Genomic DNA, 27,435 nt, shown 5'->3' with positions numbered 1-27,435 from the left:
ACCCTCCCCACCCCCGCCCCAATTAATTACCAGCGCGGAAATTAAAATTAAGGCTCAGAGGCCAAATCTTAACAAACGCTGAAGGCACAACGAGCGTGCAATTAAACCCCACCCCGGCTGCAAATCCCATTTATTCCCTCCCCACCAGCGCGGCGGCTGAAAGGCACAAAAAGAAGGAAAAAAAGGGGCGGGAGGGGGGCAAAAAGAAGGGGAAAAAGGGCGAAAAAATGGGAATATTGGGGCAGAATTGCCCAAACATGGCGACAGACGAGAGCATTTGCACTCGTCACAAAAAAATGCAACGCATTCCTGGTTGTTTGCAGAAAATTTACAGCTGAGCAATAAAAGTTTACGACTGAATCACAAGTTGGATTGGCCACAGGAAGTCATGTGGACTCCATCCATGAACGTGAACTTTTTATTGTGGTTTCTCTTATGACTCTTTCGCAGTTGTCTTGCCTTGAACAGTCCAAGCAGTGCCAGGGGTAGGATGGGGGGTTGTGGGGGGTTTCGGTTTAATTTTTTTTTTTCTGGTTTTTTTTGGGTAATTTTTCCTGACCCCCCCTTTTCAGCAGCGGCGCGATGTTGATTTTCGAATTTTTTTAAAAATTATTTCTCTATTTTTTTTTTCTGCTTAAAAAAATAATCTCTTTTTTTTTTTCCCCTCTCTGATTTTTTTTCCCGGGTTTTGGTTTTTTTTTCTGTTGTTGTTTTTTTTTTCTCCTTCCCCCCCCCTCCCCCCCACCTCCTTTCCCTCCCTCCCCGCGTCTCCTTGGGGTTGGAATTCTCGCTCGCTTTGGGCATTTTGGCATTAATGACTTTACTGCTGCTCGGTCTGGTCGCCGCCCTCCTCTTCCCCCACCCCTCGGGGGCAAAAAAAAACCCGCGCAGCGCTTCCTCTGCACGATGCGCGGAGGAGGGGGCGCCGAGCAGTTGTAAAAACCTCTTTTTTTTCCATCTTTTCCACCCCAAAAACCCCTCCTGAAAAAGCGATTCCTCCTCCGGCTTCCCCCGGGCCGAGCAGCGAAGAATTCGCCGTCGCTTTTCTCCTTTTATTTTGAATTTTTTGGCCGATTTTTTTTTTTTTTTTTTTGCGCGGGTGGTTCTTTCTTTCTTTTTTTTCTTTTTGTTTTTTTTTTTTTTTTGTCTTTTTCGGGGGAGCTTTTTTGGTGTCTCCGCGGAGCTGAGCGGCGGCTGAGCAGCAGAAAGAGGGAGAGGCAGAGGAAAAAGAGAGAGAGAGTGAGAGAGAGGGAGAGGGGGAGCCGGGAGCCTCGGGTAAGTGTTCCCTTATTGGTTCAAACGTGGAACTAATGATCCATAACCCGGGCTGAGGATGATGATGCGGCGCGGGCGGGGGAAGGAGCGAGGCGGGGAGAGAGAGAGAGGGGGAGGAAAAGGAAAAAAAAAAAAAAAATCGGTGATTTCTGCTCGAAAAAATAGCAAAAAAATCCGATTTTTCCTCCCCCCGCCGCGCGCTGATGTCACCTGGAGCGGGGGGCGCGGGGGGAAAAGGGGGGAAAAAGGGGAAATAAGCCCAAAAAAAGGGCAGGGAAGGGGTGGGAACGGGAGGGCAGAGAAGGAGGAAAGAAGGGAAATGGGAATAAAAGAAGGAAAAGTGGCAAAAGCGAGCTGAGGAAAATAAATAAAGGGGGGGGGCAGCGCATGCGCGGAGGGGCGGCGCGGGCAGGGCGGTAATTAATGAGCTGCGCTTTAATTGATGAGCGCCAGGCCCGGCCTCGCGCGCCCCATTCCCATTCCCACCCCCTCCCCCCCGCCGTTTTTCCAGGTTTTTCCAGGTTTTTCCAGGTTTTCTCCCCCCCCCCCCCCCCCAATCCCGATCCCATCCCTGGGACCGCGGCCTGCGCCGCTTCCGCAATTAATATTCAGCGGCAGCTCATTAATAATTAACCCCTTGAGCCCCAAAGCTCCTCCTTGCCAAGCTTGGCTTCCCCTTTTTTAAAGGTTTTGATTCTGTGCAAAAATTCTGCCCCCAAAAAGGGGCTTCGCTGGGGTTTCCTGGCCGGGAATTCCAGGGCTTTTCATGGAGTTTTAGGGAATTCTCGCGGAGCGATCGAACCCAGCCCCGGCCCGGAAAAATCCCAACGGAGCTTCCAGGAGCTGCCCGGGGTTTTCCTGGGAAGTGGGGAACGCGGGGCTTTTTGGGATTTATTTGCATGCGGGGCCCTCCCCTTTCCCTTTAGTTCAATTTCTTTAATTTTTTTAAAAATTATTTCTATTTTAGAACTTTCTTTTATTTCTACTTTTACAGTTTTTATTTCTATTTTTATTTCTATTTTCATTTCTATTTTTATTTCTATTTTTATTTCTATTTTTATTTCTATGTTTATTTCTATGTTTATTTCTATGTCTATTTTTATTTCAATTTTTATTCTTATTTTTATCTTTATTCCCTTTTTGTTTCTATTTTTTATTCCCATATTTAACTCCTATTTCCATCTCATTTTACTCCCATTTTAAAATTCTGTTTCCTATTTCCATTTTTAATATCCATTTATTAATTTCCTTTTTCATTCCTTTATTTTATTATTATTATTTAAAATTCCTATTTCTTTAATCCCTTCTTTTTAATGTCTTTTTTTTTTTTTCTTTTTACATTTTCCCCCCTTTCTTCCAACAACTTTAATCCGGGTTTAACTTTGCGGGGGATGTTTAAAGCCTGACCCTTTTTATTCCCGTCCTACCTAGGCAGCACCTTCCTCCCCATCCATCACCTGATCCCTCCCCTTTCCCTGCTGCGACTGACACAAAAATACACAAAAATAGAAAACTCCCGGCACGGAGCGGTTCCCTTTCCTCCAGACCTTGAATTATTCCCATTTCTTTGGACAAATCCAATTTCAATAAAAATAATCGGAATTTTGAGCCAGGATTTGCAGCGGGGCTTGGACGGAAAATAAAAGGGCGGGCACGAAACAACCCCGGGGGGGGGGGAGGGGCCCCGGAGGGAATTTTTGGGGTTATTCCCAAATTTCGGGGCTGGTGGAGGGGGGGGATTTGGGCTGGGAAAAGGGAATTTGGGGTTTGTGGCTCGCCGCTGGTTTTGGGATGGCGTCGTTGCTGCTGCCGCTGTTGTTGTTGTTGTTTTGGGGTGGTTTTCCATGGAAAAATGGCCTCCGCGATTAATTCCCGGCGAAATTGCCCCTGGAGTTCTTGCGGGGGAGGGGGGGGGAAATCCCGGTGGCGCCGCGTTGGATGGAATTCAAAATAAAACCATAATGGAAAAAAAAATAATTCAGGAGGGGGAAGGGGGGAGGGGGGATCAAAATAAAAGCCAAAATCCCCCCCCAAAAAATCGGCTTTTTGGGAAATCCGGGATTGCCTCGCGCCGACCGTTGGGGCCGGGAATTATCGGGCCCCAACCAAACCCAGCGCCGCCGCCCCTTTTCCCTTTTCCCCTTTTCCCCCTTTTCCCCTTTTTCCCTTTTCCCTTTTTCCCCTTTTTTCCCTTTTTTCCTTTTTCCCTTTTCCCTTTTTCCCCCTTTTTCCTTTTTCCCTTTTCCCTTTTCCCCTTTTTTCCCTTTTTTCCCTTTTTTCCCTTTTTTCCTTTTTCCCTTTTCCCTTTTCCCCTTTTTCCTCCTTTCCCCTTTTCCAGGGGAATTTTGGGATCCCGGCTCCGCCTCTCCCCCCAGTCCCGATTTTATTCCTGGTTTTGATTTGCCCGGAGCGCGGGGAAAAGGAAAAGTTCTGGGCTTGGGAACGGGGGGAAGGGAGGGGACACAAAAAAAGGGCAAAAACCCCGATTTCGCCAGGGTTTTGTTGGCGCTGAGGCTCCGCCGGAGCCGTAAAGAGAATTTTATGAGCAAACAATGAGCGTTTATTGGAACCACATGATTACAGAAATGGGAGCTTTCCCGAGGTCTTTCCGGGGCTTTTTTGGGGCTTTCTCACCCCAAATCCGTCTGCTCGCCCTTCCCCGAGCCCCTCTCCCTCCCCGTCCCTGCGCCAGGCCCGGAATTGCCCCCAAAAATCCCCCCCAAAAATCGATTTTCTCCTGTGTTTTGACGTTTTCTCGCGGCTGGCGATGCTGAGGAACATTTTTAGGCTGTCGGGCTGGGATAAGGGGATGATTTATATCCTTGGAAATGTGGTTTTTCCTGCCTTTTTCTCCTCGTTTTGTTGGTTTTTTTTTTGTTGTTGTTGTTGTTAAATCCTGGTCGAAACCAGAGGGAATTAATTTGCTGGAACGTGGATTTATAGGGAATTTGGCGTTGTTGACGAGGAGCGCAGGAAATCACAGATTTTTCTCCCATAAATCGGGGGGGGGAGGGGGGAGGGAAATAAAATTAAATGAAATCAGACACCTCTGAAATGAAATCAGGCAGCAATGAAATTAAATAAGAGAACCAAGAGAATTAAATAGGAAAATTAAATAGAGAGGAAAAAAAAAACCAAGTTAAAACAGGAAATTGAATTTTAAAAAACCAAATAAGAAAATTAAATAGGAAATAAAGATTTAAACAAGAAAATGAAATAGGGGAGGGGAAAAAAATCAAGATTTCAACGGGAGCTGAAGCGCCCGGAGAGATTTCGAGGGTTTATTTCTGTTTTCCTCGGGGTGAGGAGTTCGACGGGAACCGAAATTGTGCAAGCGCGGGGGAGATTTACATTTTTATTGGAGTTTGTACACGGAATAAACGCGATAGGATCTCCGCCCGGGCGCGGGGGCGGTTTTAACTCGGCTTTTCCCAACCGGAAAAATCAAAATAATCCCAAATATCAGCGCACGAGCGCGTGGGCGTTTTGTGATCCCGAATTAATCCGCTGCAAAAACCTGGGGGAAAAAAAAAAAAACAACAAACCAACAACAACAAGCAAAAACCCCTGGAAGCACAAAGGGATGAGAAAGAGGCGATTTCCCAATTTTTTGGCGGAGGAATTCACCAAAAAGCGCGGAATTAGGAGGAAATATTTTGATTTTCCAGCGTGGTTTGAGGCGCCAGGGGAAGCTCGGAGCGGTTTTGGGGTGATTTCCAGGGGAAATGGGATTTTTTGGCCGAGTTGTGGTTTTACCCCGGAGGTTTTGGGGAGAAAAATGGGAGTTTTGGGGTTGTTTTTTTCCCCTCCAGACCTGAATTCGGGGAAGTGGAGAGGAAATAAAGGCGAGGGGAGCTCAAAGAATTGGTCAGAGGGGGGAAAATTGAATTAAAAAATTCGCCAGAGAGGGGGAAATCGGCTTTGGGGGAGGCTGAGGCAGGACAGGGAGGGATTACTCGCAATATTTTCATTTTTGCGGAGATATCGGAGGGGTTTTGCTGCTGCTGCTGGCGGGAGGTTCCTCCTCCAGCTCCTCTGCTGCGGGGAAAAACCAGGAAAGGGCGGAAAAAAAGCGGAAAAAAAAGGGAATTTTTCAGTGGTCGGGGCTAAAATCGGCGTTAAATTCAGAGAGTTTCGGCTGGAAGGGGAGATTTGGGGACAAAGAGGAGAAAATCGGGGCGGGATTCACGGAAAAAATGGGGGGAAAGAGGGAAAAAAGGAGGAGGAAGGAGAGGAGCGGCCCCGTCTCCCCCCCCGCGGCCTCGCCGGGTTCGTGGCCAGACACAAACACCATAAAAAGGGCGAATTTCGCCCAAATTGCGGTGTCTGGCCGCAGTCTCGAGGGGCCTTGGGGACACACCTGGCTGTAAATTCCCTTTGTCCGCAACCCCTCAAAGCCCCCGCGTTCAATGGGGGGCGGGGAGGAGAAAATCCCAAAAAAAAGAAGAAGAAAAATGGGATGGGAGAGACGGAGAGAGGCAAAACCCCCTCAAAAACTCCTGAAAAAAAAACCAACCCTAAAAATCAGCGAGAAATTCAATTTTTTTCATTCCCCCCGCGCTGGGCGAGGGACAGAGGGGACCCGGGGTTGTCCCAAATTTGGGGATCCCCCCCGGGATTCCCCCCCCCGGCATCTGGGAGGGTGAAAATTCGGAATTTTGGGGCGGTTTTTTGTTTACTTGTTTTGAACAGTGCCACCAAGTGACAGAAACTCGCCACCTTGGGCCGGGTCGGGGCCTTTATTTGGATTTTTCCCCCCGGTTTTTTTCAGTCCCTCTGCGGCTGGAATTGCGGCTGGGAAAGGGGGGGATTTCAGGGAATTTGGGGAGGGGGAGATAAAACCCCCCCCCGAGGCTTTGACCCCCCCAAAACCTCTCCTTCCCACCCCCCCAAAAATAAAACCACTTTACAAAGAGCTTCTCCCTTCAGCGTTTTCCCCCCGCCCGTCCCGGAACTCCCCCCGAAATTCCCAAATCCAGCCAGAACTCCTCACTTTCACTTTCTCCTCGTTTCAGGCGGCTTTGGGGATGGATTTGGATTTTTGGGGTATTTTTTTTACGACCCTTTCGTTCCGTCCTCGCGGCTTTTAAATCATCCCCGCTGCTCGCCGAGCCATAAAAAGAGATAAGAGCAGCAAAATTGATAAGGAGCAGCCCCGGACCGGCTTTTTATCCCCTTTAAAATATGAAGGTATTTAAGGAAATCCTGAAATATTGGGAATTTCTGCTCCATTAAAGGCGCTGGGAATGGATGAGTCCAACCCAGAGAAACGCTTTCATTCCGGCCCTAAAAAGAACCCCATCATTAAAGCTGTTATTATTATTATTATTATTATTATTAATAATATTATATTATTATTATTAAATCCCGCCCCCCCCCCCCCCCCCGTGATTAAATTCCCGCCTGGATTGGGTGAAAAATAAAGGATAAAACCGCTTTTTTTTTTTTTTTTTTTTTTTAATAATGGCGATTTTCCACCCCTGAATTCGCCTCAAAACCCCCAATTTTGGGGGCATTTTTGACCCCTACCCCCGGCAGCAGCACCTATGGATCCACCTATGGAAACGCAGGGAAAACAATCTCATTTTTGGCACTTTTCGCCCCAAAATCTCCCCCGCCGTGGCCGTGACGTCCCTCTCCTATTTCCCCCTCTTGGAACTTTTAGGGATTTTAGGGAATATTTCCCAAAAAACCCTCTTTTTTCTTTCTTTCTTTTTTTTTTTTTTTTTAACCTATAAATTATTAAAAGCAGCCAGGCAGCCTCTAATTTTATTTATTTCCCCCGGAAAACCTTCCCTGCTGCCTGAGCAGCCTTGAGACCCCAAAATTGGGATTTTCCTGGAACAGATTCAACAAAAATCCCTCCCAAATTCACCCCAAATTCACCCCAAATTCTCCCCCACCGGGATTCTCCCCGTTCCCCATGGACAAACCCCCGCCCCGCGGGCTTTCCCCCTCTAAAATCTTACTTTTCAAAACATTTTCCTCGCTTTTCTGGGGCGCTTGGAGGGCGTTTCATCAGCAAATTAAATTAATTAAGGCCTCAGCACCAACTCGGGTTTTTTTTTCCCCCCACTTTTTTTCCTGTTAAACTTTGATTTTGGGGGGGAATTTCCGTGGGAGAGTTTTTTCCCCCCCGGCGCTGCCTCTCTTTTGTTGGGGCCGGGATTTCGCCAATAAATCTGGGCAGGAGCAAAAATCACGAAATAAATCATTCCCCTCCCCCTTCCCCGATTAAAGGGGAAATTCGCCGATTAAAACCCCTCAAAACGGTGGGGGGGGAGGAAAAAAAAAAAACAAAAATCCTTAAAATTGTCCCCAAAGCGCTTCGGAAACTCGGGGTGAAATGATAAAATTCAGGATTCATTTCTCTCCTCCCTCTCTCCTGGACGTGTTTTGGCAATTGCCAGAATTCCCCTTTTTTGTTGTTGTTGGTTTTTTTTGTTGTTTTTCCCCCCTTTTTCCCAACCTCTGGAAATTTTTCCAGCCGCTGAGGGATTTTGAGCAGCGAGAAAAGCGATTTTCCCCCTTTTTCCCCCCCGATAATTTTAATGGTAATTACAATTATTCTCTATTTTTGCGCCGAAACTCCAAGGACTCGCCCCAAACTTTTGCTGCCTTTCCCCAAAACCGGCCCGGAAAATGAAATAAAACCCAGCAGAACGCGCTGAAGGCCGATTCCCTCCTCCCCGCGGGGGAAAAAAGGGAAAAATCCATAGGAAAAGGCCCAAAAAAGCCTCGTCTGGGCTGCTCCGGCCGCTAAAATCCCTTTTTTATCCGCCCAGGGCCAAAAGCGAGGGGGGTGAGGAGGTTTAAATCCAGGCGAGATTAAATTAAAGCAGCAAGAAGGGCTTAAATTGGGATTTTTGCAGCTTCTCTGCTGGGAAAAAATGGGGGGAAATGTGGTTTTTATGATTTCTTTTAGCTGGGTGGGATTTTGGGGTAAAAAACGCCTTTTTTAGTGAACAAACCCAGGCCAGCCCCTCCCCACGCGGAGCCGGAATCCAACTTGAAATCCTCCAAAATACCCCGGGGAGCCCCGAACCCCAAAATTCCGGGGGAAAAGGGGGAATTCCATCAATTCTGGGATTTTAAGGAGTGAATTCAGAGCTGCCCAGACCGCGAGGTTTTCACCCCAAAACAACGCGGCCACTCCAGGCTGGGCGGGAGGTCAATAAACCGAATTATCCTCCTTGGATTTGGTGCCTTTTTTCCCGTTTTCCCCCTTTTTTTTCCGGGCGCTGCTCCCCCGATTTTCAGGATTTTTCCCTCCGAGCGCCGTTTCCACCCCCCCCAAAAATAAAAGGGATTTGAGCAGGAAAAGGGAGAAAGGGAAAATAAAGAATCAGGGGCTCACGTGCGCCATAAACGTCAAAATAAAGGAAATAAAAATTAGGGGGAAAAGGGAAAAAAATTTAAAAAAAGGGGGGGAAAAAAACAAAGAAAAAGGGGGAAAGGGAAAAGGCCGGAGCTGCCAGATCAGAGCCGGGGGGGGGTGGGAAAAAAGGAGAAAAAATCAATTTAAACGCGGAGCCTTTTGATGGCATCGCCGCCGTGTTTACCCCGCGGAGCCTCCGGGCTCGGCGCAGCCGCAGCGCGGCCGCGGGGGGGGCGCGCAGGGGCCGCGCTCCCCGAGCCCCCCCTGCCCTGAGCGCCCCCCGCCCCCGACACCCCCAAAAGCGGCGTTTTTGGAGCGCTTTCCCCCCAAAATCCCCCCCCCCGGGAGCGCGGGGAGAATTCGGGTTTTCAGCGGGGGGGGGGGAGGCTCAAAGCCTTTGGGGGTGGGGGCGCGTCCTGAGCCCCCCCCAGGGCAGGGATGGGGTGAGGGGACCCCCGGGATTGAGGCCAAATGGCGGCAAAGCCCCAAAAGCGCCCCAAAAAGCGGCGGGCGGGGCCGCGGGCGCGGTGCGGTAGCGCCGAGGGAGGGGGGACACGGGCCGGGATTTGTTTCCTCTCCGCAATTCCTGCGGGATGGGAACCACATGTGTCGGGATCCCATTGATTTGGGATTTTTAAAGCCCTTTTCACCCCCCCCCCCCAACCCTAAATCAGTTCATCAAACCCTTAATTAGAGCTGGGAGCTGGAGGGGAGGAAATCTGAATTTTGGGGGGATTTTTTTTTTTCCCCCCTTCTTTATCTTTATTTTTCGCCCCTTTTTTTCCCCTCCGCGAGCGGCGCTGGGGCGGCTAAAAAAGAACAGAAAATAAAAGGGGGGGTGGGGGAATATGAGGGTGGGAATGGGGGAATTATTTCGGGTTTTCCCTGTTTTGTTGGGTTTTTTTTTTCTGGGAACAAAGAGCAACTCCTCCTAAAGAGCCGCTCGAAGACTTGTCCATATTTCCAGCGCTGTGTCGCACTTTTAATAAAACATCTGTTCTTGCTTCTGCTGATGAGTTCCCATAATTGTTTGCAGACCCAATTTCACCAGAAATCTCCCCACAAATCCTCCCCCCCGCCCCCCACTCCGCCGCGTTGGAGGGGGGGAAAAAAAACCCCAACCCCAAAATCTCTTTTTTTTTAGGGGGGTAAAGAAGTCCAAAAAGATAAAAAAAGGAAAAACCCCACCAAAACCCCCCAAAAGCTGCTCCAAAATCTCAAAAGGTGGAATTAAAAATTCCGATTTCTGCGGGATTTGGAGTTTTTTGGGGGGGTTCTGCGCTGGGTTTGTTTTTAAACCTCCTCTTTTTTTGGGGGGGGGGGAGGGGGGTGTTCTATCCCCCAAAAAATCAGGGTTTGGAGCGTGGTTCTATTTTGGGTTTTTCTTTACGGCAGCTGCTTTCTGCTCCCTATAAATCGAGCGGACTTTTAAGACTTGCCCTCTGTTTAGAGAAGTAATAAAACACTTAAACTTCCCCCGGCTCGCAGTCCCACGGTTATCACACAGGTCTCCAGCCCTCAGCCCCGAGCACCTTGGGGGGAAAAATAAAAGAGGAAAAAAACAGGGGGCAAAAGAAAGAAAAAAAAAAAAAAAAGCGAAAAAATTGGGGGGAAAAGCAAAAAAAAAAAAAAAAAAAGGCCGGGGGAAAAAAAAAAAAAAAAGGGGGAAAAAAAGCGAAGAAAAGCAAAAATATGAAGGGAAAATGAAGGGGAAGCAGCAGCAAGAGCAGGGAAAATGCTGAAAAAATTAAAATTGAGGACTAGGAGGGGAAAGGAGCCTCTGGAAGAAGAAGTTTCCCTGCTGGAAACTCCTCCAAACTTCTGGCCCTGCCAGAGGTGCCACCCTGCCCTCGCCCTGGGCCACCTTGGGGTCCCCTCGCCCCAAATTCCAGCCTCCCCCCGCCCTCCTCTGCCTCCATCCAAGGGTTTGGGATATCCGGGAGCAGCCTGGGGGTGCCCAAAGCCCCCCCGGGCACCAATTTTGGGGTCCCTGACTCCCCGAATTCCCCCCCTGGGCGGGGGCTGCGCTTGGATCAGGGGGAAAATAAAACCAAAGCGGCGAAATTCCCCCAAATGTTCCTTTTTCCCCCACTCCTGGGGCATTTGGGTGCCGGGCAAAGGCGAGAGGGAGAAAAGGGCGACGGAACCGAGCGAAATTTGGGGTTTTTTGGAGCAAAACCGCCCGGAATTCTTCGCCAAGGCCATGGGAGCGGGGCCGGCCCAAGGTGGCAGCGGGGCTGCTGCTCCCTCCCAGCCGCCTCTTTTGGGGCCAAAAACTTGGATTTTTCCTCCCTGGTGACGCTCAGGCTTCCCCCGAGCGCTGCAGAGGAGGGAGACACGAGGGTTTTGTTGTTTTTGGGGTGGTTTTTGTCGGGTTTTTTTTGGTGTTTTTTTGTTTTTTGGGTTTTGTTTTTTTTCCAGTTGCAGTCCCGTTTATGGTTTTATTGCTACCATTGATGACTTTGCTTTGTTACCCAGAGGAAAAAGAGCATAAAATCCGTTGGCATCCGGGTTCCTGTTATAGCTGGGGGGGTGGGGGGGTGAAATATCCCCCAAAAACCAACCTCCCCACCCCGAGCTTTTCTTTGTCAGCCAAAATCTTTTGGGGATTGAAAATTTAAAAAAAATAAAAAGGGGGAAATTAAAAAAAAAAATCAGGAATTTTCTCCAGCGGGGCAGCAAATCCCCCCCAGTTTGGGGGCGGAGGGGGCAGACTGGAAATGAAAGCCGGGGACACGGTGGAGGTTAAAGAACAAAAAAGCGGCCCAGAGGAGGAGGCCGAGGGTTCCCCCCCGCCACAATCGGATTTTTTTTTTTGGAGCTCGGGATGCCGCAAAGACACCTCGCAATATTTACGGAGCAGCAGGTAGGGTTTGCGTTCCAGGGGCAATTTATGGCTTTCGGGGGGATTGAGATGAAAATGAGATCGCGCTCCGCACTTGGAGGGGCAGCGGAGGCTCCGCAGCATCGCCCCCCCCTCCCCGCCCCCCCCCGCCCCTCTCCCGTGAAATATTCCCAAGAAAACTTTGGAAAATCGCCGAAACTCCGAATCGCCGCCAATGCCCAGCCCAGGCTGCTCTTCCCGACCCAAATCCGCTTTTTTTTTCCGCCTTTTTCCCTGCCCCTCTTTTTCCCTGCTGTGGTCGCAGTTGTTGTTGGGAACGTAAATAAATCCCCCAGCCCTCCAAATCCGCAGGGGGAGAAACGTCCAGAAGTGGAGCACAAATCCCAACTCCCAGCCTGGCGGGGGGCTGGGGGGTTCTTTCCTGAAAATCCCTTTTTTCCCCCTTCATTTTCGGCCCCTCTCTCCCCTTCCCCAGGACTTTGGGAAGGCTCCGATCCCACGTTATCCACGGAGAGGTCGCCATGTTTATCCCCCCCCTCCCCTTTTTTTCCCTCTTTATGGAATTATTTTTTCCCATCAGGAGCGCGGCCCTTTGATTCCCCGAATACTGAGAGCAGAAGGGGAAAAAGGGGGGAAAAATATGAATTAAAAAAAAAAATTAAAAGAAAAAATATTTAAAAACAAAAAAGGAGAGGGAGAGGGAGAGAGGGAGAGAGGGTAATTTATGGCTTAATATTCTGTGGACGTCTGAGATTTATTGCTGGGAATTCGGAGCCGGTTTATTAGGAGATATTTAAGCGGAGGTTTCTTGGAAAGAATAATAATTATGATCATCACAAAAAAGAAAACCCCGACCAGCCCCCTCCTCCTCCCCCCCCAAAAAAAAAAACGCCAAAAACCCCAACGCGGGCGCTGCTCCCAAAACGCGGCGAATTCGAGCAAAAAAAAAAAAAAAAAAAAAAGAAAAAAAAAAAGGGGGGGTGGGGGAGAGAGAGAAGGGAAGGAAAAGTTAAGCCTGGCTTAAGAAATTACGAAATTTGTGGCCCCCCCTGGTCCTGCAGCCCCGCCGCCCCCCGGGCTGGACCCTCCATCCTCTGCCCCCTCCCCGCCGCATCCCCGCCGCCCCCCATCCCCCGGGGGTGCCGGGGGGGGTTTTTTTGGGGGTGCCGGACTTACTTTCCATGCCCACTTAGTTTCAACTAGGGACTCGCGAGCAGCAAAAGCAATTTTTTCCCTTTTTGACACCCGCCTCGCCATTGGCTCCCCCCGGGTCAGCTGACTGTGTCATTCTGTCTGTCCTGGAGCAGAGCCTTCCCTATAACAATCCTGTACTTCCGACTACAAACTGGAGACAGAAATAAATATTAAAAGAAATCGCACGGGCCCAGGTGGCGCGGAGAGAGAGGGAGAGAGAGAGAGGGAGAGAGAGAGAGAGGGAGAGGGAGAGAGAGGGAGAGGGGAGGCACAACAACAACAACACCAAAAAAAAAAAAAAATAGAGGGGAAAAAAAAAAAAAAAAGGGGGGAACGGCGATGAATTCCTATTTCACCAACCCGTCCTTGTCCTGCCACCTCAGCGGTGGCCAAGAGGTGCTGCCCAACGTAGCCCTCAATTCCACCGCCTATGACCCCGTCAGGCATTTCTCCACCTACGGAGCGGCCGTGGCTCAAAACCGGATTTATTCTTCTCCTTTTTACTCGCCGCAAGAGAATGTGGTGTTCAGCTCCAGCCGGGCACCCTATGACTATGGATCTAACGCGTTTTACCAAGACAAGGACATGCTCTCTAGCTGCAGGCAAAATTCCATGGGGCACAACACACAGACATCAATCGCACAGGATTTTCCCAGTGACCAAAACAGGAACACCTCGCAGGAGCAAAAAACTAGCATTCAAATTTACCCCTGGATGCAGCGCATGAACTCCCACAGTGGTAAGTTTTTTACAGCTCGGGGAGAGAGAGAGAGATAAATTAAATAAACTGAACCATCTTTACGACCTTCCTCCTCCCCGGCAGAACAGGCTGAGCGACTTTTTATGGCCCCATAAAAACAATAATATCGCTCCTTCACAGTTGCGGCTGCGAGGGCCCTTTTATTTGTGGAGTTTTGGTGCGAGCGGATCTGGCTTGTTATGCTCGTTCTAATTAAAAGGCTTCGCCCGGCGTAAAATATCGGCGCTCGTAAAATAAAATTAAATAATAAAAAAAAAAAAAAAAGAAAAAAAAAAGAGAAAAAAAAAAAAAAGGAAAGGAAGCGCAGCCGGCTCTGCTCGGGAGTTTAGAGGGCAAAATAATAATAATAATAATAATGTGGATGTGTGTATAAATATTTATGTCTATGAGCGGGGTTTTTAAATAAAATAGAAAGTTTCTGGCGATGGGCGAGGGGTGGCCGAGGGGTCCCCGCACGAGCAGGGGCCGGGGGGAAGCCGCCCCTTCCCCGCCGTCCCCGGCTCCCCCAACCCCGCGGAATCCAGGGCAAATTTGGGCTAAAAACGCCGCAATTCGGGGCTGCCGAGCCCCCCTTTTCCAGCACTGCGCTTTCATTGATTTTTAAATTTTTTTATTCTTTTTTTCTCCCCCAAGCCGGGGAAAGGGGTGGGGGGGGGGAGGGGAGGGGGCGCGGGGCGGGCGCGGGGGCTGCGCGGGGGCGGAGGGGGCCGCGCTCCCCCCTCGGCGGCGCTGCGTTCTGACGATTTTTAGTCTGTTTTGTCTCGGCTTCTTTAGGAGTCGGCTACGGGGCCGACCGCCGGCGGGGCCGCCAGATTTATTCCCGGTACCAGACCCTGGAGCTGGAGAAGGAATTCCACTTCAACCGCTACCTGACCCGCCGGAGGCGCATCGAGATCGCCAACGCGCTCTGCCTCACCGAGAGGCAGATCAAGATCTGGTTCCAGAACCGGCGCATGAAGTGGAAAAAAGAGAGCAATTTGAGTTCCACGCTCTCCGGAGGAGGGGGGGGGAGGAGGAGGAGGAGGAGGAGGAGGAGGAGGAGGAGGAGGAGGAGGGGGAGCGGCCGCGGCGGCCGCCGACAGCTTGGCCAAGGAGGAGAAGCGAGATGAGACAGAAGAGGAGAAGAAGGAGTGAAGAAGTGACAGCTCGACCCATTTCCACCCCCACCCCCCTCATGTTTCCCCCCCTCTCCCCGTATTTATCGCTGGCGCACACCCCCCCCCCCCCCAAAAAAATTAAAAATTATTTAAAAAAAAAAAAAAAAGTCAGCGGGGAGGTGGAAATGATGGAAAAAAGCAAGGCCAAGGTGGGACGAGTGCGGAGGAATTAACGCGGAGAAAGCGGCGCGGGGAGCGCTCCTGAAGCTCCACAAACCCCCCCCGACCCCCGCCCGCATCTCCGGCCTCGCCCTCACCCCCCCCCGGGATGCGATTCCAGCCGCACCCCCCGCTCCGTCCTCCCCCCACCCCAAAATGGGGAAAATCGGGCCGAACCGGGCAAACCCGGGCGCCCACCCCCCTGTGGGGCGGGTGGGACCCTGCCCCTCGCTTGTCCCCCCCCGGAACCGCAGCGGTTCTTCCTCTCCCCGGCGAAAAAAATCTGATTTTCCCCGCGAAAATGCCACAAAAATCGCTTTTTCCTCCCGATTCTCGCCTTTTCCAAGAGCATCCTCCTCGTATTTAAGCAGCTACCTGGGCTCATCACCGCATCCTACAAACTGTGACAGTTTCTGTGTGAATATTTTTCTCTGTGTTCGTGGTACCTGTATTTATATTTATGTTTAGCGCTGTAATGTTCCACGGTATTAAAAAAAAAAATAATGATGAGAAGAAAAAGAATAAAAAAAAAAAACCAAACACAAAAACAAAAAGAAAAAAAAAGAAAAAAAAAAAGAAAAAGAAATGAATGGAGTTCTATAGAGGTAGAGAGAGAGAGAGAAAAAAAAAAACAAACCCCCAAACCGAAAAAAACATTTCAAAAAAGCGCCGAAAAACGACGAAAAAAAAAAAAAAAGAATAAAATGAAGAAACCTTTGTGTTCCACCCTCTCATGTACAAAGTCACGGAGTCCGGAGAGGACTTTCTGTCGAGTATTTAATAAAATAAAACCGGAATATTATTTTTGAAAGTTGACCGAGCGGCCTCTGAGCTTCAGTGGGGTTGGCCGCGCACAGAAATTCGTTGGGTTTTTTTTTTCCGTCGCGTGTGTTGCTCCCCAAAAATCCCCCAGCACCCCCCCACTCCCCGGTCTCGCCTTTCCCTCCTTCCTGCGCCTTCCCAAAAAAAAAAAAAAAAAAAAAAAAAACCCAAACCAAAAACGGGGGGGAAAAAAATGAGGAGGGAGAGGGGGAAAAAAAAAACCTCCGGAGGAAGAGGGGAAAGCGTCGGTTTTGCTTTGTCTCCTCGGGTGAGTCTCGTGGCTGTGATTGTTCGGTGGCACCGGGAATTTCCTGCCATTCCATGATTAAAAAAAATGTGGATTTCCAAAGTTCAAACCGCCGCAGATTCCTTATTGCCCCCCCCGCCTTTTCCCGGGGGGGGTCTGAAAGGTTCGGCTTCTCTTTGATTATTTATGATTTATGGATGATTTATTTCGTTTTTATTAATTAATTAATGATGATTTTTTTTTTTCTCTCTCCCCCGGGGGGGTTTATTTTGCGCCAGGAGCGTTTTCCCACCCCTTTTCCAGCGATTTCATCCCGGTAAAAACCTCTCCGGGCAATGGGGAGAGCGGGGGGAAAAAAAAGTCATTTTTCTCGTTTTTCTCCAGAATCTCATCCTGGAGGAGATCGGGAATTGGGGATTTAACACCGGGAAATGAAACGCGAGGGCGGGGAGGGGGAAGGATAAAAAGCTGCGTTTTCCTCGCCTCTTTGTCATCTTTGGGAGATTTCCTGGGAATTCCGGGGCTCACGGAATGACAAATCCCTGGGAAAAAAAAAAAAAAAAAAAACAACCCCAAAAACGGCGCCCTGCGAGATTTTTTTAAAGGAAAAGGCGAGGATTTGGTGGTAAAGTGACTCTGAGCAGGAAAAAAAGCGCGAGAAGAGGAAATAATCGTAAAAAAAAGGGAAATTAATAATTTAAAAAAGGGAAATAATCCTTTTAAAAAGGGAAATAACCCTAAAAAAGGCAGCCTGAGGAGCTTTTCCCCCCTCCCATCCTTTGCTCCTCTCCAGGCTGGAATTCTGTGCAAAAACAAAGAAGAAAGACGCAACCAAAAACCCCCAAATCTCCCTAAAAAGCAAAGAAAAGGAAGGAAGAGCCGAGAAAACGCCGGGAAGGAGAAGCCGAGAGCGGAGCCACGACCTGGCCGGGCAGCGGGAGGTGGAAAAGGCGGAATTCCCACCAAAAATCCGGGATAAAACCCCCCGAAACCACGAAACGGAGGCGAGGAGGGACCCCCGGAGCAAGCGCCGGGATTTTCCGCGGCTCCATGGAGAAGGAACAGAAGGAGAAGCGGCCGGGGGGGGCCTGGAAATCCCGATTTTTCCCAAGGTTTTTATTCCCCCCCTGCTCCTTTGAAGCGGCAGACGAGGAAGAGCCGCGGCCGCTGCTGGCAGCAATAAATTGTGGGAAAAGAGGAAAAAAAAAAGTCCCAGGAATGTAAACTTTGGAGCATTGGAGGAGGAGCGGCCCCCGCAGGAGCGGGAGGTTCCAGAGTGTCCCAAAAATATCCCGGAATGCCAAGGGAAAAGAGGATTTTTGGGAGTTTTTTGGTGTTTTGTTGTTTTCTGGGGTTTTTTTGGGGGGGGTGGTTCTTGCTTGGGAAAAGAGAAAAAAAACTGGAGGAGAAAAGGGAATAAAAGGAAGGAAAAGGGGAAAAAGGGAAGGAAAAGGGAGAAAGAGGAAGAAAGGGAGAAAAGGGAAGAAAGGAAAGGGAATAAAGGGAAGGCAGAAAAAAAGAGAAAAAAGGGAAGAAAAAGGAAAAAAGGAAAGAAAAGGAATAAAGGAAAGAAAAAGGAAAAAGGAAAGAAAAAGGGAAAAAGGAAAGAAAATGGGGAAAAAAAGGAAAGAAAAAGGAAAAAAGGGAAGAAAAAGGAAAAAAGAAAGAAAAAGGAAAAAGGAAAGAAAATGGGGAAAAGGAAAGGAAAAAGGGGAAAAAAGGAAAGAAAAGAGGGAAAAAAAGGAAAGAAAAAAGGGAAAAGAAGGAAAGAAAAAAGGGGAAAAAAAAGAAAGAAAAAAGGGAAAAGAAAGAAAGAAAATGGGGGAAAAAAGGAAAGAAAAGGGCCAACCCCCCCCCTCCCCGAATTTTTCTTTCAGGGGCCGCTCTCGCGCTGTTGGAATCAAGCCCCGCGCAGAGGCGCGCAAGGAGCGCCCCTGGGACCCCCGGCGATGCTCCCGACCCTCCCCAAAGCCCGGGCCGGGCTCCCTTGGCCGCAGGGCGGGCGCGGAGCGGGCGCTGCGCGGGGGGGCGCGGAGCGGGCGCTGCGGTGCCGCGGAGCAGCGCTAGGTGCCGCTGCCGCCCCGCCCTGCGCCGCGCTGCCCCCCGCGCCCCCCCGCGCACCCTCCGCGGGGCCGGGGAGAAAAAAAAAAAAAGAAAAAAAAAAAAAAACCAAAAAAAAAAAAAAGCAGGAAAAAAAAAGAAAAAAAATCCAAGCGAGGCCGGGGGTCCGGGATTTGAGGAGCGGCCGCCGCCTCCTCCACGTGACGGCCCCATAAAAAAGCAGAAAATCCCATCTTTGGGCAGGGGGGGCCAAAAAACCCCAAGAATCGGCACCTATAAATTCTGTGCTTCGGGGAGGAACAAAACGCGACCCCCCCCCCTTCCCCTTTTTTCTCCTTTTTTTTAAATTTTGACCCCCCCCCCTTGGAGGCGAAGCCTGAACTTCAAAGGGTCCCAAATCGGCCCCGAATTGAAGAGGTTTTAAGCAAAAAAGAAAACAACAAAAAAAAAAAAAGGAGGGGAAAAAGGGGGGAAAAAAGGGGGAAGGGGAAAAAATAAGGGAGGAAAAGGAGGAAAAAGGGAAGAGTGGGAAGGAAGGGAAAAGGGGAGAGAAAGGAGAGGAAAGCAGAGATTAAAAACAGGGAAAAAGAAGAATAAAAGAGGGGGAAAGGGAAGATAAAAGAGGGGGGGAAGGGACAAAAAAAAGAGGAGAAAAGGAGGATAAAAAAGAGAAAGAGGGGATAAAAAGAGAGGGGGAAAGGAGATTAAAAAGAGAGGGGGAAAAGAGATTAAAAAGAGAGGGAAAAGGAGATTAAAAAGGGAGGAAAATCCCCCGTCCTCCTTTTTTTTCCTTTTTTAAAAATTTTATTTTTGGGTTTTTTTAATCACTCCGCTCCTTCCTCCGCCATGAGCTCCTACGTGGCCAATTCCTTCTACAAGCAGAGCCCCCCCGCGCCGGCCTTTTCCATGCAAAGTTATGGAAATTATGGAATTGCCGAGGCGCCCGCGCCCCGGGGCCGCCGCTCCGAGCTCGGCATCCCCCACCCTCCTCCTCCTCCTCCTCCTCCTCTTCCTCCTCCTCCCTGCGCGGCCATGGCTGCCCCGGGCCATCCTTTGGGCAGGGACGAGCTGGAAAAGCCCCGAAATCCCGGGATTTACGGGCAGGACGCGGCGCTGGAGGAGCGAGCCCGGAGCGCCGCTGGAATCAAAGCCGAGCCCGCGGGAGGAGCCCCGGGGCAGCCGCAGCCGCCGCCGCCGCCGCAGCAGCGAGCGCCTCAAATTTACCCCTGGATGACCAAACTCCACATGAGCCATGGTAAAACTTCCCCTTCCTCAGCTTCGGGGGCGCAGGAATTTTTTTTCCCCTTTTTTTCCCCGATTTCTCCCCGGTTTCCCCCCGTTTTATCCTTTTTTTCCCCAATTTTCCCCCTTTTTTCCCAATTTCCCCCTTTTTTTTCCCAATTTCCCCCCTTTTTTCCCAATTTTCCCTCCTTTCCCCCCCTTTTTTCTCCCCCTTTTCCTCCTTCCTTCCCTTCATTTCCCCTTCATTCCCCCCTTTTCCCCTTTTTTTCCCCTTTCCCCTGTTTTTTTCTCCCTTTTCCCTCCTTTCCTCCCTCTTCTTCCATTTTTAGAAAATATTTTGCCCCTTTCTCCTTTTCCCCCCCATTTTCCCTCCCTTCCCCCGCATCTTTTCCCCTCTTCCTCCCTTTCCCCCTTTCCCCCCTCTTTTTACTCCTTTTATTCCCCTTTCCCCCCTCTTTCTCCCCTTTTTCCCTCATTTTTTTCCCATTTCCCCCCTTTTTTTTTTCCACGCGTTTTTTCCAGGCCGAGCGGGGCAAATCATAAAAAAAAAAAAAACAACAGAGAAACACCAAAAAAAACCCCCCGAGGTCGTAAATTTTACGACCGAGGCATCAATTGCTCGTAAAAGTGTCCACTAAAAGGCTTAGAGGCTGTAGACGCCCAAATTTATGGCGGCATAATTGGATCACGGCAACAAAACGCGGAGAAAAGGCGAGATTCCCAATTTTTTTTTAAGGGAATTGGGGTTAAAAATAACTCCGAGTGTTCGTGGAGGGGAAAAAAAAAAACCACAAAACCAGGGGAGAGCGCAGGGATTTTTTCCGCTTTTCCAGGGGGGGAAAGAGGAAGGAAAAGATCCCGAAAATTCTCATTTTTCCCGCTGGTTTTCCGAGGGGAAAGCGGGAATTCTCCTGGCTCATCTGCATTTGTTTGATGTGGGGTTTTGGGAGGCCGGGGGGGTGGGGGGGCGGAATTTGGGGTGAGGGGGGCGAAGGTGTTTGGGAATGAAGAATTCCAGGCTCCTCCGCGCCCTAAAAACCCCCGGGAAGCTTCTGTAAAACCCGACTTCTGTAACCTCTTCTTTTAAAAAATAAAAACCAACTGAAACCCTCCCGATTTTTATAAATATTTTTTTTTTCCTTTTCCTTCGCTGTTCCCTTTTAAATTTTTTTTTTTTTAAATTTTATTTTTTGGGGGTTAAATTCTATTTTTTTCCCTCCAGAAACGGATGGGAAACGCTCCCGCACGAGCTACACCCGGTACCAAACGCTGGAATTAGAGAAGGAATTTCATTTTAACAGATACCTGACGCGGCGGAGGCGCGTGGAGATCGCCCAGAACCTCTGCCTGAACGAGAGACAGATCAAAATCTGGTTCCAAAACCGCCGCATGAAGTGGAAGAAAGATTCCAAGCTGAAAAGCCAAGAGGCTCTTTAGGTGACACCCAGGAGGGGCGGAAAGAATTCCCTGATTTTTGAAAAATTTTTTCGGTTTTTTTTTGTTTGAGAGTTTTAAGTTTGTTTTTTATTTTTATTTTTAATATTTTTTTTTGGAATTATTTGGAGCTATTTGGAATTCTTGTTGTCGGTGTCACCGCGGGGTTTGAAGCGGAATTTCTCGGGGTGTTGGGGTGGGGCTGCGACCCTCGCGGCTCCCTCAGACAAAGGAAAATCCCTGATTAAAATGCGGGAAAGGATGGGCGGGGTGGAAAAATCCCAACAAATCCCCCCCCGCGCTGGTGCCGCGGGAGAAAACTCCGCGTGTCCCTTCCCTGCGCGGCTCCGGGGTGGAAAAACCAGCAAAAAACCGGAATATTGGGAAAAAACCGCCTGGAAACCCCCGCGCGGCGCTGCCGGGCGGGCCCCGACCCCGGCGATGTTCCTTGGAAAACCAAAAAGGTGGAAAAGGTGGAAAAGGTGGAAAAGGGAAATAAAGTGGCGGAAAACAAAACCAAAAAGTTTGGGGAAATCCCGAGCTCCGCTCCCGATCCGGGAATCGCCCCGGGAGCTTTCCCCAGACAAACCCAAATATTCCCGGGAAACCAACTGGGAGCGCTCGGGGATCGGCGCCTCCATCCCGAAAGGAAAAATTCGGGTTTGGAAGCCCCAAAAACGCCCCCGGGGGCTCGACTGGGACAATTTTATTAATTATTAATTAATTTTTATTCGCCTCTCCACGGAATTAATGGATGGGGGACTGGGGGGGAGTGGGGGAGGGGCGGACTCGGCGTGGTTTTTTTGCGCGAATTCTCCCAAAATTTCGCGTCTGGAAAGCGCAGGACGGGGGGATGGGAGGGGGGAGGGAGAAAACCTCTGGGTTTGGGATTTTCCTGTATTTATTTGTCGCGTCCTTCCTGTGGATTTGCTGAAAACGCTGAAATTTCTCCATTAAAGGTGGCCAAAGCGAAGCCCAAATTTGTTGGTTTTTATCCAAATTCGGTGCCAGGCAGGAAATTCCTTCTTTTCCCCCCTCCCCCCGGCGGACTCGGGATCGTTTTGGGGCCGAAAGTTGGATTTTTACCCTGTGGAATAAACAGCGAAACGGCCCCAAAAGTTGCCGGATATTCCTGGAAATTTGGGCAAAATGTTGATTTATTCGGTTGTTCCGCGTGTTTATTTAGGGGAGGAAAAAAAAAGCGGATTTCGGGAGATTTAGCGCCGAGCATCCCGGAAAAACTCCGGGCTGCTTATCCCAGAGCGTGGGAAAAGGGTGGAAAAAGAGTGGAAAAAAGGTGAAAAAAAGGTGGAAAAAAGGTGGAAAAGGGTGGGGAATGGGGCTTTGATGGGGTGAGGAAGGGGCGCCGCTCCCTGCGCCACTTTGGACTTTTCCAAGGCCGCCTTCTCCCAGGATTTTCCCTGCAGGCCGCGGGCAGAGGGCATTTCATGGGAATACGGAATTCCAATCGCTTTTGCTGCTCCTCTCTCCTCCCCCTCGGCCCTCTCGGGGATAAAAATCCCATTTCACCCCAAAACCGCGCGGCCGCCGCCTCTGGCTGAGGGTCGGAGATCCCAGTGCCCGACTGGAGGTGACTGGGACGGACTGGGACGGACTGGGAGGCGCTGGGGAGGCTCCCGTGGGGGAAGCAGCGCCGGGGGGAGCTCCGGGAATGGGGAGGGCTTGGTTTTCTGGGAATATTTGGGCGCATTTGGGGAGAAATTGGGATTCTTTTTGCTCCGGGCCTAACGGGGAAGGCGCGGGCGCCGCTTTTGGGGTGGGATGGCGACTTCCAGGGGTTCTCCATCCCTCTCTCCCTCCCTCTCTCCATCCCTTTCTCCCTCTGTCCATCCCTTTCTCCATCCCTCCCTCTCTCCATCCCTTTCTCCCTCTGTCCATCCCTTTCTCCATCTCGCCATCCCTCTTTCCATCCCTCCCTCTCTCCATCCCTCTCTCCATCCCTCTCTCCCTCCCTCTCTCCATCCCTTTCTCCATCCCTCTCTCCATCCCTCTCTCCCTCTCTCCCTCTCTCCATCCCTCTCTCCCTCTCTCCCTCTCTCCATCCCTCTCTCCCTCTCTCCCTCTCTCCATCCCTCTCTCCCTCCCCCTCTCTCCCTCCATCCCTCCCGAACACCTCCAGCTGCATCCCCCATCCCTCCCCTCCCATCTGGACCCCTCTGTCCATCCCTTGAAGTCTCCAATCCCCTCCCGACCCCACTCCCGGACCCCCTCCCCTCCTCCAACGCTTTGGGGCCGCCCCAATTCCAGAGCCGGGATTTGCAGGAGGGGCCGATCCCATTTTTCCCATTTTTTTTCCCCCTCCCCCTCCTCTTTTCCCAGACGGCTCCTCCCGGGCCCTTCCCAGGCGCAAACAAACGCCGGGAGAGGCCCCAATAAAAAACCCCATAAAACTTTATGGGATTTCCTTTTACACGCGGGGGGGAACGAGGCAACAAAAGTTTCCTCCTCCCCCTCCTCCTCCTCCTCTTCCTCCTCCTCCTCCTCTTCCTCCTCCTCCTTCTCCTCCTTCTCCTCCTCTTCCTCCCCGAGGGCTTTTCTTTAATTCCCCATTATTTTATTCCCGCTGGAATTCCATCCGGCTCCTCGGCCAGCGGCCAAGCCCCCGAATTTTAGCGGCGCATCCCCCCCAAAAATCCTCTTTTATTCCCTTCCCCCCTCCCTTTTCCCGGCGTTTCATTTGGGGTGAAAAACGGCAAAACCTCGCTCCTTTCTCTGCCCGGGGCTCCCGATCCCCTTATTTTCCTGTTTTTTTTCCACCCCGTTTTCCCGTTTTTCCACCCCATTTTCCCGGTTTTTTCCACCCCGTTTTCCCGTTTTCTCCATCCCGTTTTCCCGTTTTTTCCCACCCCGTTTTCCCGTTTTTTTCCGCCCCATTTTCCCGGTTTTTCCCACCCCGTTTTCCCGGGTTTTCGGCCCCGTTTTCCCGTTTTTTCCCACCCCGTTTTCCCGGTTTCTCGCTGTGGAAATCCATTAAAGGATCATCGAGGCACAACCCCCTCCGGGAGCTGCTGGAATTGTTCCTTTTTTCCGTTCCATTTGCCCTTAACCAACATTTCCCCTCCCCGGGCTCTTCTCAGTCGGATCCTTTTCCATCCCAATCCCACCAAAATCCCCTTTTCCATCCCAATCCCACCAAAATCCCCTTTTCCCTCCCATTCCCCCCCGCGCTGCCTCAGGGCAGCCCCCAAACCACGCTACCACCCCAAAATCGTTGTTCCCCCCCCCCCCCAAAATCCACTTTAAACCCCGAATTTTGCCTTTCCCACCCCGATTTTGAGGAATTTCGGCTTTTCCCGAAAATGGGGGGACCCGGGGGGGATTCGGACCCCTCACCCCCCTTTTAAAGCGATTTTTTGGGGGTGTCGCTGCGGCTGCTGCTGCTCCGGATTTTTCCCCTTTTCCCCTCGATCCCACCCCAAATATTCCCGATGGAAAAGCAGAAGCGCACTTACCTCGCCAGAAACTTCCAAAAAAAAGCGGCCCAAAAACCAACCGAGATCCCAAACTTCGCATTTCTTTCTTTTTTTTTTTTTTTTAAGACATCCTTCTACAAATCCGGCCCGGTTTTGTTGTTTTTTTTTTTTTTTTTTTTTTTTAACCTTCAAATCCCCCAGAAAACCCCCAAAAAAAACCCTCAAAAAAAAGGGGGAAAAAACCCGCAAAAATTCAAAACAAACCGGTTTTTTCCCCTTTTTTTTTCCCCCCCCCATTTCCAACAACAACAACAACAAAAAAAAACCCCAACAAAACCCCCGCGCGGCGCCTCCAATCGGGAATTTTGGAAGGAGTTTCAAACTTTTTTTTTTTTTTTTGGGAAGGTTTTCCCGCTGCCGAGGGCCCTGAGTGGCTCCCGGCGAGCACGTGGGGTCATTAGCGGGAGTTTTATGGGGTCGGGGGAGCTGACAACCCCACAATGTATTCCCCTCATCCATAATCCCGACTGCCCGGCTCCGCTTTAAGGCCGGGACTAAACCCAGGCGGGAGCTTAGAGAGGCGCGCGGCGCTCCCGGAGCTGCTTCCCCGTGAGTTTTTCCCGGCTTTTTTTTCCCCGGGAAAAATCCCTGTGGGTTTTGTAGGATGGCGAAAAAAATCGGGATTTTGGGGGGGAAATGGAGCTAAAAGAAGAAGGGCGGGGTGGTGGGGAAAGGGGTTATGGGGAAAAGGGGTTTAGGGGGGATGGGATTTGGGGTTTAGGGGGATGGGATTTGGGGTTTAGGGGGATGGGATTTGGGGTTTTTGGTGGGAAAAGGGGTTTAGGGGGATGGGATTTGGGGTTTAGGGAGATGGGATTTGGGGTTTAGGGGGATGGGATTTGGGGTTTTTGGTGGGAAAAGGGGTTTAGGGGGATGGGATTTGGGGTTTTAGGGGGATGGGATTTGGGGTTTAGGGGGATGGGATTTGGGGTTTAGGGGAAAAAGGGGTTTAGGGAGATGGGATTTGGGGTTTAGGGGGAAAAGGGGTTTAGGGCGATGGGATTTGGGGTTTTAGGGGGATGGGATTTGGAGTTTTTGGGGGCAAAAGGGGTTTAGGGAGATGGGATTTGGGGTTTAGGGGGAAAAGGGGTTTGGGGTTTTTGGTGGGAAAAGGGGTTTAGGGAGATGGGATTTGGGGTTTTAGGGGGATGGGATTTGGAGTTTTTGGGGGCAAAAGGGGTTTAGGGAGATGGGATTTGGGGTTTTCATGCGGCCGGAATTCCCCGGAGGGAGGAGAAAAGGCCGCGAGAAGGCCCCAAAAAGCGGCTTTTTGGTAAAATCCCCCCTTTTCCCATCCCCCACCCCCCCCCGCCTCGGGGCATCCCGAAGTTTTGGCGCTCCCAGGATTTATTGGCTCCCGGTTTTGGAGGGGGGAGGGGACGGGAAAAAAGCGGAAAAATGGGGGAAAAAAAGGGAAATCCCTGGGAATGAGGAGGGAGGGGGGGAGGGGAAGGGAATCCCTGGGAAAAGGGGGAGGGGGGACCCCCCCGGTATCCCCGGAGCCTCGGGGGGGGGGGGCGGGGACAGGGGGGGAGGGGGAGTCCCCTCCTTTGGGGTCTTTCGAGGTCACGGCCCCCCCCCAGCAGGGACAGCGGGGGTGGGGGAGGGGCCGCGGTGGCCTCAGGGGGTCCCTGCCCCCCCCGGGGGTCCCTGTCCCCACCCCCCCAAACCCCCCCGAGACGCCCCCTCCCCATTTTCCCACGCAGTTGGGGGGGGGGGGTCCTTGGGGTGAGGGGGGGAGGGGCCCGAATCCCACCTTGGAGGGGCCCCCCAGGCCTGGAATTTGGGGAGGGGGCGTCGGGGGGTGGCACTTGAGGGGGGGGAGGGGCAGGGTCCTGCTGGGACAGGAGGGGGCTGGGGGGGGTCCCTGTGGTTTTGGGGGGGTCCCGAGGGGGTTCTGTGAGTTTTGGGGGGGTCCCTGTGGTTTTGGGGGGGTCCCGAGGGGGTTCTGTGAGTTTTGGGGGGGTCCCTGTGGTTTTGGGGGGGGTCCCGAGGGGGTTCTGTGAGTTTTGGGGGACTCGGGGTTATTTTGGGGGGGGGGTCCGGTGAGTTCGGGGGGTCTCTGGAGGTGTCCCTGTATTTTTTTTTGGGGGGGGGGGCTCTGGGGGTGCCAAAGGGGGCTCTGGGAGGGCCGGGGGGGCTCTGGGAGGCCTGGGGGGGGTCCCGCTGTATTTTGGGGGGTCCCGGTTTGTTTTGGGGGGTTTCTGTGAGTTTTGGGGGGGTTCTGTGAGTTTTGGGGGGGTCCCTGTGTGTTTGGGGGGGGTCCCGCTGTTTTTTTGGGGGGGTTCTGTGAATTTTGGGGGGGTCCCGCTGTGTTCGGGGGGGCTCCCGGTGTGTTTGGGGGGGGTTTCTGTGAGTTTTGAGGGTTTTCTGTGAGTTTTGGGGGGGTGTCGCTGTGTTTTGAGGGGTCCCGGTGTGTTTTGGGAGGGTTTCTGTGAGTTTGGGGAGGTCCCGCTGTGTTTTGGGGGGGGTCCCGGTTTATTTTCGGGGGTTTCTGTGAGTTTTTGGGGGGTCCCGCTGTGTTTTGGGGGCTCCCGCTGTGTTTTGGGGTTTTTCTGTGAGTTTTGGGATCTCTGTGAGTTCGGGGGGGGGGGGGTCCCGATGTCTTTTGGGGTCTCCCAGGACCCCCCAGCACCCCCCTCACCCCCTGACCCCCCCAGCACCCCAGAGCCCCCCTCCCCCACCTACCCGGGGTGCCCCCCACCCTGCAGGGCCAACTTTGGGGTCAGACCCCCGGCGACCCCAAATCCTTCCCTGCCCGGGGGGGGCTGGGGGGGCCCAGACCCCCCCAAAAATCAGGAAAAACCCAGGGATGCTTTTGGGACTTTTTTGGGGATTTTTAAAAAGTTTTTGGGGATTTTTGGGGGGGGATCTTTTGGGGACACCCGGGATAGGGGGGCGGGGGGGAGGGGGATGGGGTTTAAGCCCTTTTAGGGCTTTTCCAGGATTTCCCTGGGATCCCTGGGATTTCCCAGCAGCTGCTGCAGCCTTGGGAAAAGGGGGAGAAAAGGTAAAAAATGGGAATTATTCCCTTTTTTTAACATCGGGAAAAAAGGCTCCAAGTGTTGGGAACGGGGGTGCGCTGGGAGGGATCCTGGACACCCCAAAACCCCCAAAATCCCCCCAAAAATCCCACGGAAAAAGCCTTGAGGGCCTCCTTTAAAAACTGAACTTTTGGGGGAACCGGAATCCCCCAAATCTGGGAGAATCCAAAGAGATTTTGGGATCCTTTTTTGGGAATTCAATGGGATTTTCTCCCACTCGTGGCCGGGACAGAAACTGGAGGGGGGCGGGGGAGAATCCCAGATTTGGGTAGAAAGGAGAAAGTTTTGGGATTGAGGTGAAACTCAGCTCCTTTTCCCCTTTT

The 27,435-nt window shown here is 51.3% G+C and overlaps 2 protein-coding genes across 3 annotated transcripts; both read left to right on the top strand.

Annotated features, from left to right (window-relative positions):
- The first annotated feature begins 748 nt into the window (after positions 1-748).
- On the top strand, positions 749-21,326 carry HOXC5 (homeobox C5). 2 transcript variants are annotated; one of them, XR_011146784.1, is made up of 2 exons: positions 749-1,275; positions 20,363-20,451. XR_011146784.1 is itself a non-coding variant. In XM_068997704.1 (2 exons), the coding sequence occupies exons 1-2, from the start codon at positions 18,745-18,747 to the stop codon at positions 20,575-20,577; spliced, it is 624 nt and encodes a 207-aa protein (XP_068853805.1). In that variant the 3' UTR covers positions 20,578-21,326. The 2 variants fall into 2 exon arrangements, 1 of the variants encoding a protein (XP_068853805.1); XM_068997704.1 differs by lacking the exon at positions 749-1,275 and adding an exon at positions 18,745-19,153 and having other exon boundaries at positions 20,363-21,326.
- On the top strand, positions 11,690-15,584 carry HOXC6 (homeobox C6). Its single transcript, XM_068997703.1, is given in 3 exon segments — positions 11,690-13,431; positions 14,227-14,452; positions 14,454-15,584. Coding segments are annotated over 3 exon segments (759 nt in total). The 5' UTR covers positions 11,690-13,031; the 3' UTR covers positions 14,587-15,584.
- Positions 21,327-27,435: the final 6,109 nt, after the last annotated feature.

This window comes from Aphelocoma coerulescens, chromosome 29 (genome assembly GCF_041296385.1).
Source record: "Aphelocoma coerulescens isolate FSJ_1873_10779 chromosome 29, UR_Acoe_1.0, whole genome shotgun sequence".
Lineage (NCBI taxonomy): Eukaryota > Metazoa > Chordata > Aves > Passeriformes > Corvidae > Aphelocoma > Aphelocoma coerulescens.
This window is presented reverse-complemented; position numbering and strand designations above follow the sequence as displayed.